At 35.6% G+C, this 18,497-nt stretch overlaps 1 protein-coding gene across 1 annotated transcript; it reads right to left on the minus strand.

The window, feature by feature from the left end:
* Positions 1-773: 773 nt before the first annotated feature.
* LOC136813018 (mucin-2-like) lies at positions 774-18,387 on the minus strand. The gene is made up of 12 exons (XM_067069528.1): positions 18,233-18,387; positions 17,998-18,043; positions 14,203-14,310; positions 12,047-12,098; positions 10,824-10,850; positions 9,120-9,371; positions 5,957-6,052; positions 5,344-5,505; positions 3,354-3,596; positions 2,858-2,995; positions 1,748-2,028; positions 774-1,016 (listed from the first exon to the last, which is right to left on the minus strand). Exons 4-12 carry the CDS (start codon positions 12,087-12,089, stop codon positions 1,008-1,010), a joined length of 1,251 nt encoding a protein of 416 aa, XP_066925629.1. The 5' UTR covers positions 12,090-12,098; positions 14,203-14,310; positions 17,998-18,043; positions 18,233-18,387; the 3' UTR covers positions 774-1,007.
* Between the last annotated feature and the right edge of the window lie 110 nt (positions 18,388-18,497).

The following is an 18,497-nucleotide window of genomic DNA, read 5'->3' on the forward strand; positions in this document are numbered from 1 at the left end:
TACGAATGAAAAAGAGTCTATAGTATAAAATGAAAAGCGGTAATTCTTGCTCTCGGATTAGCCAGTAGGAAAGTGATGCGGCATGTAAAAAATTTACTCCTGTCATCTCTCTAGTTTAGTACGTCCTCTAATTCATACGGATAAATTTTTTAACAAATTTGGACTAATTTAATTCCTCTAAATATTAGTGCGGGCACTTTTTTACCTAGTTCTGATTTTCCTTTAGCTTAATACGGTAAAGGTCATATTTTCCTTTAATTTTAGTGTGGCTTTTAACAATTCTGCTTAAAGATTTCTTTTTTCACAATCTAAAAATCTAAATATTATGTCAATAAACCGAAAATATTCACTTTCACATAAATTTGAAATGGAACGAAAAAACCCTCGGAAGAGATTGAAACATTTGAAGGAAGAAGAAAAATTGGAATGGAAAATTTTTTTTTCCAATATAGAGCGGATAAACAAACATTTTCCTTTAATTTTTAGGATAGTCAACGCTTCAAAGTAATTTATTTCCTCCCATTATTAGTGCGGCACCTCCAAAATATTTATTCAAAATTAAATTAAATTTAGAGAAATGACGGTAACCTCAGTAAATGTAAAGATATACAATAAATCCGATTTAAAAACTGTGATCTGTTGCACTAGTATTTCGATTCTTTCCTTTCAAATTTGCTGTCGATCAATAAAACGCCCTCTTGGTTCTAGTTCTCAAATAATATACCAAAAAGGAACTTTGCAGAAAAATATTCCCTCGCAATAGATTCACTTACCGACATTACTACAAAATCTTTTACAGCTTTGATTAAAGGCTAAAAAATAGCCTGATATCCAACAATTATCACGAACAAGACATAATTTTTGATCCAATAACGTGACGTTGCATTGCGTCGTGATGTTAACTGACGTATGGTTGTAAACATTGACGCCGTCGTAGCACGTACGGTAACGCGATTGAACGCCGCGCGTACACACTGTAGAACAATTAGACCATGACGTCCATTCGCTTAAACCAACTAAGAAAAGACGATTGGAAATCATTAAAGTTTATAAATCAACAAGCTAAAATTCTTATTGGGCCTACCCGATTGGGCCATTCCATTTTATATCCATACATGGGGTGGACGAACATTTCCAGAGGGTAATCCGGGAAAGATTTCCAAAAGGAGTTTTTTTATTTTTCCCAAGGCGGTAAAAAGTTATTCTAAAATTTCCAGGGGGTAAAAGACTAATTTTAGTCCGCCCCTTAAGGTATGAAACGAATTTTTTCAAGGGTAATTTTGCCAACTTTGCCAACTGAACCTTGAAAAGGTTCGTCCACCTCCCTGTATGGTTTTTTAAACGAACAGCCTATTGAAGTTAACGGGACAAAAAATATTGGGAAATATACAGGGAATCAGAGCAAAAAAAGGCTTATTTTTTCTGCGTATAAACTCCTTAAAAACAAAAATCATGCTGATATGCATATTTGCAAAAATAGTTAGAAAAACTTGTGAAAAACCTCGAAAAATGTGGAATAACAGGTATTTTCCGAAAGATTTCTTGTACTTTTCGCCGGTAAATTTTTGTTCTCTAGGCTAAGTCATATTTCGGTCATTTTCGATTTCCATTTTGTGCCACGAATCAGAAAAAGAAGCGTGGCTTTAGAAAAGATGGAAACCGATGAATAGCTTGTGTACATCACCTTAACGAATGTTTCATTTACTCTTTTTTGTCCAAAACGCGAATAAACAGATGAAAAGCTTACTTGATATTCCAGGAGTAGTGATGGTCGTTGTTGTTGTAGGGGTGGTCGTTGTTGTGGTAGGAGTGGTCGTTGTTGTTGTAGGGGTGGTCGTGTTGTTGTTGTTGTAGGGATGGTCGTTGTTGTTGTTGTTGTGGTAGTAGCAGGTGTGGTCGTTGTTGTTGTGGTAGTCGTTGTAGGGGTGGTCGTTGTGGTAGTAGAGGTGGTCGTTGTGGTAGTAGAGGTTGTCGTTGTTGTAGTAGAAGTGGTCGTTGTCGTTGGAGGAGTTGTTGTAGTTGGATCCGCTGAAAGAGAATAAAACAACTATATGAAAAAATGGATTGGATTGGGCAGCATTAAATTTGTGGAGATTAGCGTATGCGAAAAATTGTTCAATCTGAAAATGTAAGGCAGAGGTGTAGAGATTTTGTACATGAGTACAACACATGAGGATCAAATAGCCATCAAACCTTTCTTAGTGCCTCTTTAGCGTCCAGGGCCCGGTTGTTCAAAAGTGGATTAGCAGCCGATTAGCTTAACTTTTGATTAAATCTAGATTAGCGCCGATTAGCACAGAACCGTCGGTTTCTCGAAAAAAATGAAGCTTAAATCTGGATTATATCCCGATTAAATCGGTCAAACGGCCAGAATTAATCGACTTTTTAAAAAAAAGAGAAATTTTCTTTGAAGAGCCCGTCTGTCTGGTTATCAGTGAAGTAAAGAATAACTGTCAATGTTTTTCAAAATCTTATAAACGGGTGGGGTCCAAATAAAAGAGAGGTGGGTCCGAAATTGCACCTAAAACTCCAAAATAAGGTAATTATAAGCTAAAAACAGGCTATTTATAGAGCAATCCAGCTTGTAATAGCTAGAAATATTTTCAAAAAAGTCCTAATAAGAATGGGGGGGGGTCAAAAATCTTCCAAAAGTTAGTAACCAGGTGGGGACGTTTATATATTCAAATTCAGGACCTTTGAGTGTGCGGTTTAGCAGAAGTCCACCCTTCAGATTATTTTTGCCTTTTAACTAGGGTTAAAACGTGAAAACGAATTGTCTTACAACATCTCTTTCAGTTTTCAATGCGTCTTTGATATTCAGGCCCTTAGGGTAATTGCGATCAAATTTTGAACTTACGTTTGGTCTTACTACAGATGAAGTAATATTTCTTTCTACAAAGTGCCACGTGCTCGCTCCCAGACCTCGTCAGGTATAAACACTTTTTTGGGGGTTTAAAGGGAAGCTCCAGCGTTGTCTCATTTCGTCTGAATAAAGCTAATAAAGAAAGAACAGAGGTTTTAAGAGTTTCATAGAACAAATTATCTTAAAGGTTTTTTCAAATAAGGGTGATATCGATTGCCTACTAGACGGGAGTCGTTTATAATGCGTGTAATACCAGGTAATACAGTAGTATAGGCGCTATATGATAATACAATTATTGTTACGGATACTAAAATAATTGAAAGCTCGTTCATCCTTCTTTTACTTTGTACCGGTTTTGTACCGTCGTTTTTAAATCAGGTCCCGAATCAAAATTTCTTGCACTTTGACCCCACATTGAAAAGCACTGAGAGAGTAAAAACCAAATTCTTGGTTTTAATGAGACGTACGAATTAGAAAATGTTAGACATACTGTTGTTATAAGATCCAATTATCCAAAATGAATTGGCTTCTATTTTAGCTTGATTCATAAGCAAAACAGCATTTTCGCGTTGTTCTTCATCTTCCAAATAAAACAAATCGAATCCAAAAGTAGAACAAAAACCGACTGCACCAAGGTGGTTCTTCTTGAGTACTGGTGCCCAATCGATTATGGCGTAACAAGTGTTGTTGAGCTCTATGAAGCCGTACTGTGATGGGCATTTGTATTCTGTTTCTGTAGAGATGAAAAAATAACAGGAAATTCTGTAAGCGAAGTTTGTGAAGATAAACATCTATCCATAACGAGAAAAAAACACGTTTAAGGCCGGCTCAAATGAATCCAACATTTGATCCAAAATTATTGTTGGATCAAATGTTGGGTTCGTTTGCGCAAGCCATAAAGAGAAATTGTTGGAAATCATGTTGGATGAAGTTTGATCGCCGTCAAACTTTTCATCGTCAAACATTTTTTAATGAGATTGACGTCACTTTTATGTTGGTTTCAATGTTGGATGCATTTACGTAATCATGTTGGATGAAAATGTTTGACGTTTTTGTGCAAATGACTTTTCATGCAACTTTTCGAATTTTTCCACGTGACTTTTCGTCCAACATTTCGTCCAACAATGAATTGGAAATGTTGGATTGAATGTTGGATTCATTTGCGCTGGCCTTAAGAGGTCGAAATATCGTTAAAGAAAAATGTGTTATATTGATTTGGTTACACATCATAAGGCTTTTTATGTTCCACTTATCAATAACGTGCGTTCGTTTAATATAAACCAGTTTATTTATGAGTGTTTTTCTGCGACCGAGACGGTTAGCTTTTGATTTGTCTACATCCTGATTGACTGAGGACTGTGACTAATCAGTACTTTTACTGTCTTCGCTTTACCTGGTCAAAATTGAGACCACGTCGTTCATACGCTAGGGTTCCGGTTGCTCCGAAACGAAATGAAGCCATTATATCACTTAAATTCAAGATTTACGTCAATTCTAACCAATAGAATGGCTTCATTTCGCTTCAGAGCGAAACAGAACCGTTACGTGCGAGCATGGTCTGAGGGTTTCAAATAGTTTCAGTCAATATAACGCTCTTGTATCTTGTAAGTGCAAATGTATAATTCACAATTATCAACCCTTACGCTGTATGTAAGGAGGTCAGGTTTGAGTTTATCAGGATAATCTGACGTCAATTAATGAATATAATTGCATCAGACAAGTTAAACGTCATTCGACCCTGGAAAACTCGAACCCAGAGAGGTAGGCAGACATGATATATCGTCTTGTCATTGGACATGACAGCTTCTCATACAAAAAGGACTCAAAGCAGGCACGCGAATATCTTTTGCAAAGGAAGTTTGATTTCGACGTAGTTTGAAAAATAACCTTATCCTTTCGCTTTTTCAGTGTACACACTTCCTTATCTCGACAATCTTAAGAGATGGGTTAAAAAACGGCGATCCTAGCTGCTAAACTACATCAACAGAAACTAAAACAAGCTAATGCTGAATGGACCTACCTGATTCATCATTGATTGTTGATGGGGGGAGAGGGAAGGGTTGTAGGGAAAAAATAAATAGAAAGCTCTGGTCGCAAAAATCAGTTTTATTGACAATTGAATTATGCTTGATGGTGAGCATTGTTATCATTAATGTTTTTGTGTGAAAAACATAGAAATATAAGGAGAAAAAAAATCTGCAAAAACAGCGATTTCCGGCATTTTTCGCCGGAAAAAAATTGTTATCAAAAATCAGACTCGGCCATATTTTGGGCATTGTCAATACGCATCTTTGTGCCAAAAATTAGAAAAAACTAACGAGCCAATCTCGAGAAAAGCTGGTAACAGGAACGGACGGACGAACGGACGGACGAACAGACGGTCAGACACAGGTTAATTCATAGGACCTCCACCGGGGTACCCGGATGTAGGTCCAAAAATCAGACGATTGTGGCCATAAAAAGTGATAAATCGAACTTACCGAAGTTTTGTGTTATCCTGAAGGGTGTTGTGGGTTTTAGTGTTGTTTCTTTGGGTGTCGAGGAAGGTCTCGGTGTTGTTGTTGAAGTTGTTGGCTTTGTCGTAATGATAGTTGTTGTTGTTGTTGTTGTGGTGGGCTTACGAGTCGTTGTGGTTATAGGAGCTATTTAAAAAAGACACATTTTTTAATAAGCAACCAGGTTGCTAAGGCTCGAGCCCTGAAATCTAGCCAATATTTTTCACTATCTCGTATCGTAAAAACTTTTTAGATAATCTAAGCATAGCAAACGATACCCCTTGAACCAATAAGCATAACTTTGGTTAAAAATCAGGGGTGGTCAAAGTAAATTTCTCCGAAAATGAGCAAAATGCTAAGAAAGGGGAGCCCTGACCCGAAAATTGGAGTTGTTTATAAAAAGATTTCTAGAGGTTAGAGAGTCTCCATTTTATGAATTTAAACAAATATTAAGTAAATGTTGTCCAGACTCATTATACATTATTTGCCGTCACTAATTATGTGGAAAGGAAATTTCAAGTGGAACAAGGTGTTGTTAACTGAAAGGGTTATCAAACTTGTGCTAGTTAAGGAGATAACCAATTATTAAACATCTTACGTGCGTCACGACTACACAGAAAGTAATTCTTTTCTTCACAATTTGTTCGGTTGAAAATACCTTCTCGTGTCAGTACTGGACATGTCGTAGTAGTACCTGAAAATGACATTTGAAGATTAAATCACACTATTTCTTTGAAGTTATTTGTGTTTCAGGTAATAATTCAAAACAAGGGAAAATTATTTTGAACGGCGTATAACTTATCTAATAAGAAAGTCTTGCGACCGCAACTCGAATTCCCGCTCCTTCCAATGTCCCGTTCAGTTCATAGATAGCCGAGCCGGCTGGCCATGGACCCCGTGAGAACAATAGAAAGACTGCCTAAGAGTTCTAGATTACTGGGCTGTCCACGTCACATATCACTCTAACTCTGGCCGATTAAGTGGTAAGGCCAATCACAGTAAGGGTGAAAGGATTGGGCAGGAAAAAAGAGAGAACCAATAAGGACTTCTCTAACTGGAAAATATAACTTCAAAAGATTTTGAAAGAGGAATATCTTTATCAGTCCTGCTCAACATCGAAGTATTTTTGTACATCAAGCGATTACCGAGTTTATGTATCGGAGGATATCGAGGGGGCAGCGTAAGTGAAATCGATACAAAACAAATTCGATAGTTGATGTACGGCTCTCTATCGCCTTTGCTCACCTAAACAGACGACGGTATTTAGGTGTTTTTACCGTCGTCGAGTAAAGTGGACGGTGATTTTGGAGACATGTCAACTTTGCTTTGTACCGCCCCTCTCGATTTATCTCGAATACATAAACTCGCTATTGATATTGAGAAGACGTTAAATGAGGATTTCCGCTGATTATCGTCTAGCGTTGAGTTCGTGTTTATCATTATAGTCTTACCATAATACTCTGAAACTTCAGAGCATTATCTCCTCTATTGTCCAAACGCGAGAAACGGTATACCTTATCGGCCAAAACTTAGTCGGCCCTAAGTGACTAAATTTTGGCTTGGTGACAAATTAGGGCCGACTAAAATTTGGGCCGACTAAAAATTTAAAAATGGCCAAAACTTAATTATTAGTCGGCCCTTAGTGACTAAATTTTAACGAGGTGACTAAAATTAGGGCCGACTAATAATTAAGCCCGACTAAGTTTTGGCCGATAAGTTAGACTTTCCGCATTCAAATTTGACTACTTTTTTTTAGTACTTCGCGGCGTAAAAGCAAAATAGATTATTTTCGGCCGATCAGACGCGAGTACAATGCCGCGCTCTAGAATAAAACAAGAGCCAAAAGAGATATTTTTGTTTTGGATTTGTTTTGTTGTTGTCGTGCCCAGTCTTTGGCCGTTGAGATATTGGACAGTTTGGCATTTTATTTTTCAAGATGTTTTAGCTTTAGACGGACTACGACACTTTTGAGAAAGGAATAATATGAAAACTAAAATCACTGGTTGAAAAAGGAAATTTCCTCTCTGAACACTAAGCAAAGACAAATAGTTTAGACCTGTCTATTATTTTTCGCTTTAAAAAAGGGTGTCGGAATTAGATGACGGATGTGGACATCAGACCAAGTTACGGTAATTAATTGATACTCTTTTTTTTTGTTAAATTTGTGCAGGGGTAGCAATGCAAAATGACGACCAATGGCGTTAACTTTTCAAGGTAACCGAAACGCACTTTGAGGGTTAACGAAAGGAAAAAAATTACATTGAAAGGGTAGAAATTTCAGTAAAATGTTTCAAACCCAAGAGCTTTTCCGAGATCTGAAAAATTATTTTTGCTCTTAAAAGGCTCTCTTTGATCTGAATTACTTATTATGAGAAAATCCTCTCAAAGTAAATTAAAGTTATCCAATGAGAACCACAAGGTTGAAAAACCATTCATGCGCTGAATAATATAATTCTTCAAAGAATTCTTTATAGAAAAAAGGTTCTGTGTATCTATCATGTATATATGCTTTTTAAGAGTATTTGACATATTCTCAAATTATTAGAAACATTTTCATATAAACGCGTGTTAATTGACAAATGTTAGTGTTGTCAGTGGCCATGCTAAGCTGTCAATTTCTTAACCCCGTGATACTTTTGATGGCGAGAACAACAAAATTTTGTATCAGAAGTCAAGAAATATATGCTTCTATGTACATAAAAACAACCTATACAGCAGTGATGTAAAAAAACACATTGTTTATTCAAAACCTTGGCACATGAAAAAGACTCCCCTGTGAAATATTTAATTCCCTGGTGGAGTTAAGTAAAAACCACTTCAATATAGAGTAAAATTTCTTTCTTTTGAAAGGGAGGAAAATTGCGGTATATTGCAAGTTGGGGGCATAAAAAGGTTGAAGCAGACTAAAGGGGATTTCTAGGAAATTCTACGATCATCACGATTAAAATGGGTTCAATAGCAGCCAGAGAGGATAAGAGCTTTTTCAATCGACGACATCCCAATCCTGACGAGATGGTTTAGAAGAGAGTTGCCGACATTAGGTCAACTTACGGCAGCTATCAAACATTATTTGGAAATATCCTTAAGACGTTATGCCATTACCAGCTATAAAATAGTACAGAAATGTAATCCTCCAAACAATATGAAAAAATTATATACGTACTCTTATGAACAATAGAAAAAAAGGGAGGTTTATAGAGGTTCCGTCACCTCCTGATTTTAAAACATCGTTTCCCCGTTATTTCTTTTGTCAAATCTCGTAATACCGTACTAGAAAAGGGCCATCCCGTCACACTGTTAAAGTACAAACCCCCCTCAAAAAAAACTAACATAGAAATAAAACTTTGAATAAAGCAATATACGATATCAGTATTAAACACTGAAACAACTGGTTTTGGTTATCACCCGGGGGTAGAGAGAATGACTTTTGCTGAAAAGGTGATTCTTACTGAGACTGATTCTCTTACTGAGAAAATTTTCTTCAATTTTTGAAAAACTCCTTAGCCTTAGAGACTTTTTCAAAAAAATTTCCTAAAAATCGTGAATTTTCCGACCCTTAGAGAGACTGATTTAAAAAAAAAAGACTTTGAAGGGTGAAAAAACCGACCCTTACCGTCCACACAAACCCAACACCCATTTTTGCCTAAAGTACCCCTCCGGGGTTATCATTACAGAAGTTCACTAACACTAGATTAATAAAATTTTGGTGAACAATTTTTCAGATACACCTGATACAAAAAGACTATAAAAACTGCACCTACCCGTACTGTTAACATCTAAAGGTGCAATCCAAAACCGTTGCCATTTTGGGTCCTTTGAAAACCTGATCATTTTATCAGCATGGAGCTTTTCACCTTTTGATCGAAACTGGATTAAATGGAAACCAAATAAATGACAAAACACTTTGGCATCTTCGAACGTTTTTTGAAGCATTGGGTCCCAGTCCACTAGGGTGTAACATGTTTTATTCCATTCGTTGAAGCCATATTGTTCACTGCACTTGTATGGTATGACTATAAAAAGTACGAAAACGAACAAAAAAATTAAACAGTAAAATCTTACAGGATGAACAAAATTCCCGACAAAATTGGATTCGGGCGCAGTCCCGGGTACCCTTTCGTGGAGGTTAAAAAGATACCCTGACCAGCGGCGCATCCCCGTAACCCATTTCGCCCTAGTACCCATCCCCCCTCGGGGCGCAGTAGTGTAGTGGTTATCCGTCTCGACTTCCATGCAGGAGATCGGGGTTTCATTCCCAAACTGCTGTGATTTGCTTAACAAATGAAAATGTGCTCTTCAAAAAATGTTCATACATGGGGTGGAGGATATAGTGTCCGGGGGTAGTGAAAAATCTACAAAATTTGCCTTGTCCGGGGAGTAAACTTGCTCTGTTTCGGGGTAATTTTGCTCTGGTCTATTTGAGGGTAATTTTGAGTGTCCAGGGGGTCAACTAATGCTTATCCAGGGGGTTAGAGCTGTTGTCCGGGGGTCAGAAGTCACAATGTTCGGGGGGTAAATTTCCAAAAAAATGTTACATCCTCCACCCCTCATATTCAATTCTTTCCTGGAAAAGTCCAATGTACTTTCTCCCGGGTCAACCCATACCATGTAAGGGGAAATTGGACAACACGCTCTGATTACAAGAGTGCAGGAAGATATGCCTGACTTTTTTGGTGTGATTGTCCAAATTTTCCTACATGTCGGGTTCAACCAAGCGAAGATGCACAGTCTCGCCAAGTCGTTCGAGTATACCGTCGTTTTAATAAGTTTCCCATTTCTGCACTAAGATTCTTGTCACTTTTACGGAATCTTTCCGCTATTTTTCCCGGGATAACTGGCATTAGATTGGAAAGGATTTGTTTCTAATGGAACGGAAAATCTTGTGTTTACTCACGAAACTGCCTAACTTTCCGAAGCTCATTTTTCAACTACCCGAAGTCCTGGTCTTTTTTCGCTATTAAAGTGGCAAAGGAATCTTAGTGCAGAAATGGGAAACTTATAAAAAACGACCGTAGTTACTATACACCATCAGCTTATATGTCACACACAAGTTGGCACATGCATAATCATAGTAATTTCCTATCATATCATCATAGGATAGTGAATTCATGATATTCATGACGTAATGTTTTCTACGGAAATACCCCGGTTTAGCCAGTAGTGGCAACTTTAAACTAGACAAAAACTGTATAAAATTTGCTACTACTGGCAAAAACCGGGGTCTTTCCGTAGAAAACATACGTCATGAATATCATGAGTTCTGTGCTATCCACACATATCTCCCGTTCATTTCTCTCTCTTAAATTGATTCGACCTTTTCAGTATTAAACATTAGAATAGAACTGAATTACCAAAATTATACCAAGATGTATCAAGGTGATTTGAAATAGATTAAAATTATATCATAAAAATGTTGAAATTTTGTAAGGCGGATTTATTGAACTAAACGAAGGTTAGTTGTTTACCTTTTTCCGTAAGCGCAGCTGGGTTCACTAAAAACAAATGAAGAAATAAGCAAATGTGAGACAGTAACAATCTTACTTTAATCGTAGAAATTTTAGCGAGACTAATTTTAGCGTTTTAGCGAGTTTTCCCCATTTTCGCTAAAATTTCGCTAAAACACGCCGAATCGACAGATCGCTAAAAGTTATCCGCGCGAAATTTCTGGTTATATTGCCTCGATACATTTTTATCAATAGGAAGGGTTTCAGTGCGAAGAAATGTTAGAAAACGAATTCAGTCAATAATGTAATACGAGTATTCGCTAAAATTTATCCACGCGAAATTTTTTGAAATCGTGATTCGCTAAAAAAAATCAAAGAAAATCTAGATTTTCCTAAAATTAGTCTGGCTAAAATTTCTACGATTAAAGTATTCAAAATAACGAACATGGAAAGGATGTAAAAGTACTTTGGTAAAATATACCTTTTCATAAATTACGCTACGAGTAACGCTTACGCCGTTTTCAAAATATTGCTATAGTAATTGATTCCCAGAGGAGTTTATAAGAAGTATATTCTATTTATTTGTTATAATATAACACTTGAAGACTCAAGAGATTTAATCACCTTGGTAATGGTTTCAAAAAGAGGCAGTCGTTGTACTCAAAATAATTCATGAAAAAGCCTATCAGGTGATTTTCTCTCTCCTCAAACTCTAACTCATTTGAAGTTGAGAATTGAATTAGCACAAAACATTTGAAAAGCAAAACGTGCAAAGAGGGTTTCGTACTGGTTACCAATAATTTTAATTTGAAATGTACACTTTTTATGGAGGTTATAAAAAACTTTAGGCGTACAAACTTTCGCGAACAGAAACTTTCGCGAGGTAGAAAAGTCGCCAAATTTACTTTCGTGAATTTGACGAAAAAATCTTTTTCGCGAGCATAAACTTTCGCGAAACAAGCTAAAACAAGACGTAAAAATGAATATTCACATGAAAAAAGGCTTGAAACTTTTGTCTTTTGACTTATTAGGCTCTAACACGCTAAAAAATGCAATATATGTTACATTTTACTTCAAGTTTGAAGTTTTACAGACTTTCTATTTTGTTAAGAATAAACTTTCGCGAAGACACTTAAATACTTTCGCAAAAAGGGAAAAATTCGCGAAAATCGCAAAGTTTCTACCCGCGAAAGTTTGTCCGCCTAAAGTAATCGGTTAGAAATTTTGTATTTCGTTTTACTTACGACAAATAACAAGTAGCAGGAAGAATAATAATGACGATCTCATTTCATCTTTCTGTGAACAAAAAAATGAGAATAATAACATGCAATGTAGAAGAAAACACATACACTTCTAATTCATGATATGCACCACTGGAGAGTCTTCTGATAACTTTTAAAATTTTCCACCCAATACGTCACTTAAACAATAGAAAAAGTGACGTATTGGGTGGAATACACGTTGTTTTTTTTTAAGAAACACACTTTTAAGAAACATGAGGCTCAGAATGCCTAAAAATTAAGAAACATCTAAGAAACATGCTAAGGCTGAGAATGACAAAATAACATTTTTTAATTCGGTTGTTTTTAAGAACCTTCCAATCCAGCCTTCAATATGGCTGATTATGGTCAAAAAGTTTAGAAACATGTAAGAAACATTAAAGGCTCAAAAGGCCGATTTCTTAAGAAACAATGAGGCTGCTTGGTAAAACTAGTTTCTTAAAAAAAAAAAAAACGTGTGAAAACAGAAAAGTTTTCGTGAAGTCATTGCTGTGGTGCATATCATGAATTGTGAATTAAAGTGGGCATAAAGTGGGCTGGCTAAAGTTTTCTTTCAATCCTTTTCAAGCAAAAATTTCAACTGCCAACTTTGTGCCCACTTTCTGCCTACTCTAACAAGTAGAATAGATAGGGCAGCAAGTCGGTCGTTTAAACAAGAGCTGAGGGAGGAACAACCCGTGACCAATGACCAATGAGATTAGGGCGATAGTGGGGTCGTTTGGCATAATTTACAGGAAAAAAATAATATATAGCTGAAACTTTCTCCAGACCTTCTCTATAGGATGCTTATGCCTCAGGAAAAAAATCCCCTAGAATCCCACTGGTGGAACATTCCCCTTTTGGGCAATTTCTTTTTTCCCCAGGCAAAACCCTAAGGGCGAAATGTTTTGAAAATTTCAAACTCATTTTCAGACAATATCAGGTATACCATTCGAAAGCTCTCAAAAAACTATACAGAAGACTTTTAAACGCAAGTTCCACTTTTCGCCACATTTTGGTCTAAAATTGACCAAAAATTGCATCTTCTGCGTGAATTATCTCGAGCTAGGTAATGAAATCGGCTATACCCGTCTAAAAGTCTTCTATATAGTTTTTTGAGAGCTTTCGAATGGTATACATGATGTTGTCTCAAAAAGAGTTTGAAATTTTCAAAAATTTTTGACCTTAGGGTTTTGCCTGGGGAAAAAAGAAATTGCCCAAAAAAGGGATGTTCCACCAGTGGGATTTTAGGGGATTTTTTCCTGAGGCATAAGCATCCTATAGAGAAGGTCTGGAGAAAGTTTCAGCTATATATTATTTTTTTCCTACAAACAGCCTGCACTTTTGTAACACGACCACACTACGAAGGCTAGAGGCGAATTACCTGTGTAGGGTTTGCGGAAAACGTATTTTCTAAATAGGTTACAAAACCCATATACACAATAGCTATATCGAGGTTTCAGAAAATGTACAAAGCAAAACAAAGGAAGCACTACATTAAAAAATCAAGTCAAGACAAGTTGATGATTAATCTGTTTTCCAGTCTCTGATCTGTGACTATTTGGTTCCCGAATAAGCTCACATCAATATTGAAGCAGTTAAATTCTCCACAGTTTGAAACAGTTTCAGTAGAGGAAGTTAATTTTCAGATTATTTCATTGTGTAATTCAAAGTATATCATTAGTAATTGGAACATTTCTCTTCATTGAGAAATAAAATTGGTAGTCCGTTGAAGGTTGGTTGAGCTAGCTGTATTAAGGAGGTGTTTTCGATAGAACAGCGTCACTTAAAGCTAACGATTATATCCTTGACATACATATATACCTTAAGAGAAGAAATTTTGGCAGAAAAAAGATTTCGGCGAGTTTGGCGAATTGCCTCAAAAATTCACCAAATTCTCCAAAATTTCTTCCCGCCAAATTTAGATTTATAGCCCATTCGCCAAAATTAATTCTCGCCAAATTTAAATTTCTTTCACACTAGTCTCTATGTCTCTTAAAAACCCCTTTTTTTATCCTTTTTAAGCTTGAATATACAACAAAAAATGGGTCGTTCGCCAAAATAAATTCTCGTCAAATTTAGAAATTTTATTAAATCGCCAAAATAAATTGCGCCAAAATTTCTTCTCTTAAGGTAATTACCGTTAAGTGATATTTTATCTTTTCAAGTTGTCTTTTTCGTTACTTGTCATTGGTAGCTAAAGTTACAAAACATATAACGAAAATCTTCACTCCTCCTTGCGCCATACTCTAAAACAAAATGAAAATCATTAATTTTAAACAGAAAATTCAAAAACAAAGATAGTGAGATTTGCTTCATACCAATTTATTGCCCTAAGGAATCAATAAACAAAAAAACAAAACTAAAAGAAGGATTACAGTGAGTTTTTTATAAACATTATAAACTTTGACATAAAACGGAGTAGTTTTTCCCTGAAATCAATAAATGTATGAGCAGTTTAATCAAAATAAAACGTTTCGTTTCTAAATTTGACCATTTTATTCATAATATGAAATATTGTATATGATTGATTTGATACATACATGAATTTGGGAAAAAATGAATTATTGAAAAGTTTCTATGTGTATTTAATATAAATATGTAAACAAATTCACAAGGGAGATTTTTTTTGTTTAAACAAATTGCGACGATTACACTTTTTTTTATAAGAACCAGTAAAATTTTTCTGAAGCTCGGCTGTTCTTATTTTTTTGGCACTTTGAGCCTCAAATTGTTCTTATTATGTTTTTATTATAGTGTGTAATTGAGGTATTTCAAGCGTTATACCCAATTTTTACTACTTTAACCCCTAAATTGCTAGACATTGAGTAATTTCAGGCTCAGCATTGAGTTCTTAGATTGTCTTATTTTTTGGTGATTTTGAGCCTCATTTTTCTTATGAAATTGTTCTTATATAAAAAAATTGTACTCGTGCCTCCGAAATCATTTTTAGAATCATGCAGATTTAAAAGTGAAATATCTATCCATTTTTCTGTAAACCTGTTTCAATTTTCTTAAATTAGATTTTCCGACGGCACACGTGGTCTTTCATGACGTCATATTAGGCAGATCTAACCAGGAAAGAATTCAAAATTTTACTAGTGGATGACTGAATGTTCCAAAAAATCATTTGTGAGAGACATATTCGAGTGTTTTCAACCCCCTTTAATATTATATCGTACCCCCTAAACTAGCCATAGCTTTCACTAACTGCCACCCGCTGGTACAAATGCTTGTAAAAACTAATTAATGCTAATTAAGGCTTTTTAATGCTTTATAGCAAAAGTTTGGAAATGATTTGGTATAGTTAGAATGATTCTTCTCAGCATTTTCTTTAAGATATCAATGAATAAGCTAACATATAAATGAAACTTATTTTTTATCTAAAAATGTGAATACTTTTTACAAAGAATAAATTACGAATCTTAAAACATTCATTAGGAAAAGTGTCCAGGTAGAATCAATTACAGACAGTTACAGATACTAAACCAGTCAAAAGACATGCAACTATATTTATTTCAACCAATTTGAAATATAAATGAAACATAGTAGAACCAAACAGCATAAGAAATGCTATGAGCCAGAAACATAACGAGCAGGAACCAAAAATTGACAGGTAACAACGTACTTAGGAGTTTTTCCAATGGTTTAACAAAGGATATCGTGATCCAAAATTGTTTACATTAAATAGATTTACCAGTAATCTAGAAGCTGTAACAGCGTAGTGTAAAGGATGGAAGATGATAGGACGTAACGTGGTAATAGTATCAGTAACGAGGCAATATTGATGAGCAGGAAGCAGGTATGAACAGGAAATAGCGTACATTCAGGACTTTTTCCAACGGCATGATAAGAGATCTCATGGACAAAATTGTTTACATTAAAAAGATATGCCAGTTATCTTGCAGTTGTAACAGCAATATCGTGTAGAAGGATGGAAAATCATGACGTAATGTGGTAATAGTAGCAGTAACAAGGTAATATTGCGTTGTCAAGGTAAACGAATCCTCATTCATAAAAAGCTTAAAGGGAAAATAAGACATGAAATTAGATGATATAGCAAAAAAATGCTCTGCTCGCGTTGCAACGGGTGTTAAAAATACATGCGGGTGGACTGGCGGTCAAAACATTCCCGTTTTTTTTTTTAATCACGCCAGTAACTCATGGGCGGGTGGTAACGCGAGCAAAGCTATTTTTCGATGGTCGTCAGAGCAATTGAGAAAAAAGCTATACTTTAAAAGAACAAATCGCCTTTCCCAGATTTTTTTCCACATCTCCGCACCGGAAAATCAGCGGAAAATTTGATGCGGGCGGGTGACGCGAATAGAACAATTTTTCGATGACCGCCTATATGATGCGGTGAGTGGTGTACTCTGAAATTTCCTCAAAAATAGTTCACAAAAGTTTCTTTCAATCTTTGATAATAATTTCCCAAATAGTGCCTGGTAAGTATCAACAAGGTTAAGCATAAAAGATTAATAAAACCAAGTCTTATAAAAGTACACAAAGAAAAAAATATTTGTACTTACTGTCGAGAAGTATACCATAACACAGGATTTTTAAGCATTCTTGTTGAGAGTAGAGTATGTTGAATGACGATTGTCGAATAAATTTAGTTGGAATTTCGTTGCCAATTCAACCACCAACAATAATCACTTTTGTCCATATTCAATCATTGCTCTACCATACTATTATCATTTTAATCATTGTTCATTATTGGGGACAAACTGTTTGGATCGAAAAATGAATCAATCTCCTGAATGTCTAAGACAGGAGACAGATTGTAATTTGACTGTCAGCAAATTCACTGATTGGTATATGTATATATCTTGTTTAATCCGAAAGTCAAAAGTAAATGAGTATTTTGACTGCAGGTAGTTGAGAGCTAAAGAGAGAGCTTGAATTTAAAAAAACTTCCAGAAACTTCTCCATTCCATTTCCTGCATGTTGACCAATCGGGCAAAATTCTACAAGCGGAATAGAATCTACTGTCGAAAGCTGAGTAAAATGCCCGCGGCGCCTGCTATTATAAAGAAAATGTTTTTAGGCTAGCAGCAGCCGTCCCTGAAAAAAAACCGAACATTTACGGAAGAGACTAACTACGGGTAGGCTTGCGCGACAAAACAAAACAAAACAAAAAACGCAAAAATTCGAGATTCCAGTCCAATATCTATGCGTGAAACTATAAGTGCCTCCTCGTCGCTGCGCTCCTGCGGGGGCAATAACATGGTCTACACGTTTTTTTTATAAGAACACCCAAAATTTTTAAAGCTTTCAGATGTTCTTAACATGTTCTTACTTTCACCATTTTTGACAATTTTTCTAAGAAACCGGCTATTTCAGAGTCGGCAAAGCATTAAAATGTTCTTAAAATGTTCTTAACTTGTTCTTAAAACAAAACTTTTCTCTCCTAAATAATAAGTATATATGCGAACGAGTGCAATTCGAGAATAATTGCTCCCTAATTTTCCAAGTCCGATAGGATGAGGAAAATTTGAGACAAAAAAATCACGAGTGCAATTGCTAATCGCACGATTTCGCTACTTTTTTCCGTTGTGAATTAAGTACGCTGAAAATATAATTTTTCTCTTCTCTTTATGTTTTCCTTTTATTGTTGTTCATAGTTTTCATTCTCACAAAATGAATTTCGAATGAAATTAAAACGTTCGATAAAAAATACGAAACAAAAAACATTGAACTCTTTTTTGTAAAAAATGGCGCGTCATTGAAGAGTGTAAGTAACGATTAATTGCTCTCTACAGAATGCAATTAACGATTAATTGCTGTCTTTGAAGGTGCGCCAAATAAGAAAAATAAACCATCGTGCGATTAGGAGCTGAACTGACCCAAAACTTAATAAGTGAAAAAAAATATATAAGAAGTCCAATGAATCAGAATAAAGAGTCAATAGAACGAAATAAAATCAATATTATCACCTATCTCACCCCTCATCTTGGTTGGACCTCTGCCAACAGCGATGGCCTAAAATTAAACTGAAGTCAATAAATATAAAGATATAATAACACAATAAATATCAGCTTGAGTAGGTTATTTTTAAATATTTCAAATAATATCCCAAACTTTATTTCCAGATTATTCCATTTTTGAACTTCCATTTTTAACTGCTAGCATGCTAGCCCCCCCCCTTTGAGAAAATCTTTTTCTTTATACCTAACGAGAATGCAGCTCAAGTCAAAGCTCTAATCCCAATCATTGGATCTCGGTAACGTGTCTACAGCCGATCTCAAAGATTTGTATTGGCATTTGATTGCGTTCATTTCTATCATTTTCCTTCATTTTAAAATTGTTCAATCTTTTTCTGAGCTGGAAATAAAGAATCATTTTATCATTTATAATCGAATAAGTACTGTTTTAATAATTTGATAATTTTATAGTTTGAGTAGGGCCAACTTTGAAAAAACAAGTGATACTTTTA

This window comes from Clytia hemisphaerica, unplaced genomic scaffold, assembly GCF_902728285.1.
Source record: "Clytia hemisphaerica strain Z4C2 unplaced genomic scaffold, Clytia hemisphaerica genome assembly, whole genome shotgun sequence".
Lineage (NCBI taxonomy): Eukaryota > Metazoa > Cnidaria > Hydrozoa > Leptothecata > Clytiidae > Clytia > Clytia hemisphaerica.

Coding starts and splice junctions, on each gene's coding strand:
- LOC136813018 (XM_067069528.1), bottom strand. CDS start 12,089: ATGAGATCGTCATTATTATTCTTCCTGCTACTTGTTATTTGTC. Junction 6,053..9,119: donor TTTAGATGTTAACAGTACGG/GTAGGTGCAGTT, acceptor TGTCATTTTCAG/GTACTACTACGACATGTCCA. Junction 2,996..3,353: donor AATTGGATCTTATAACAACA/GTATGTCTAACA, acceptor TTTCTTTATTAG/CTTTATTCAGACGAAATGAG.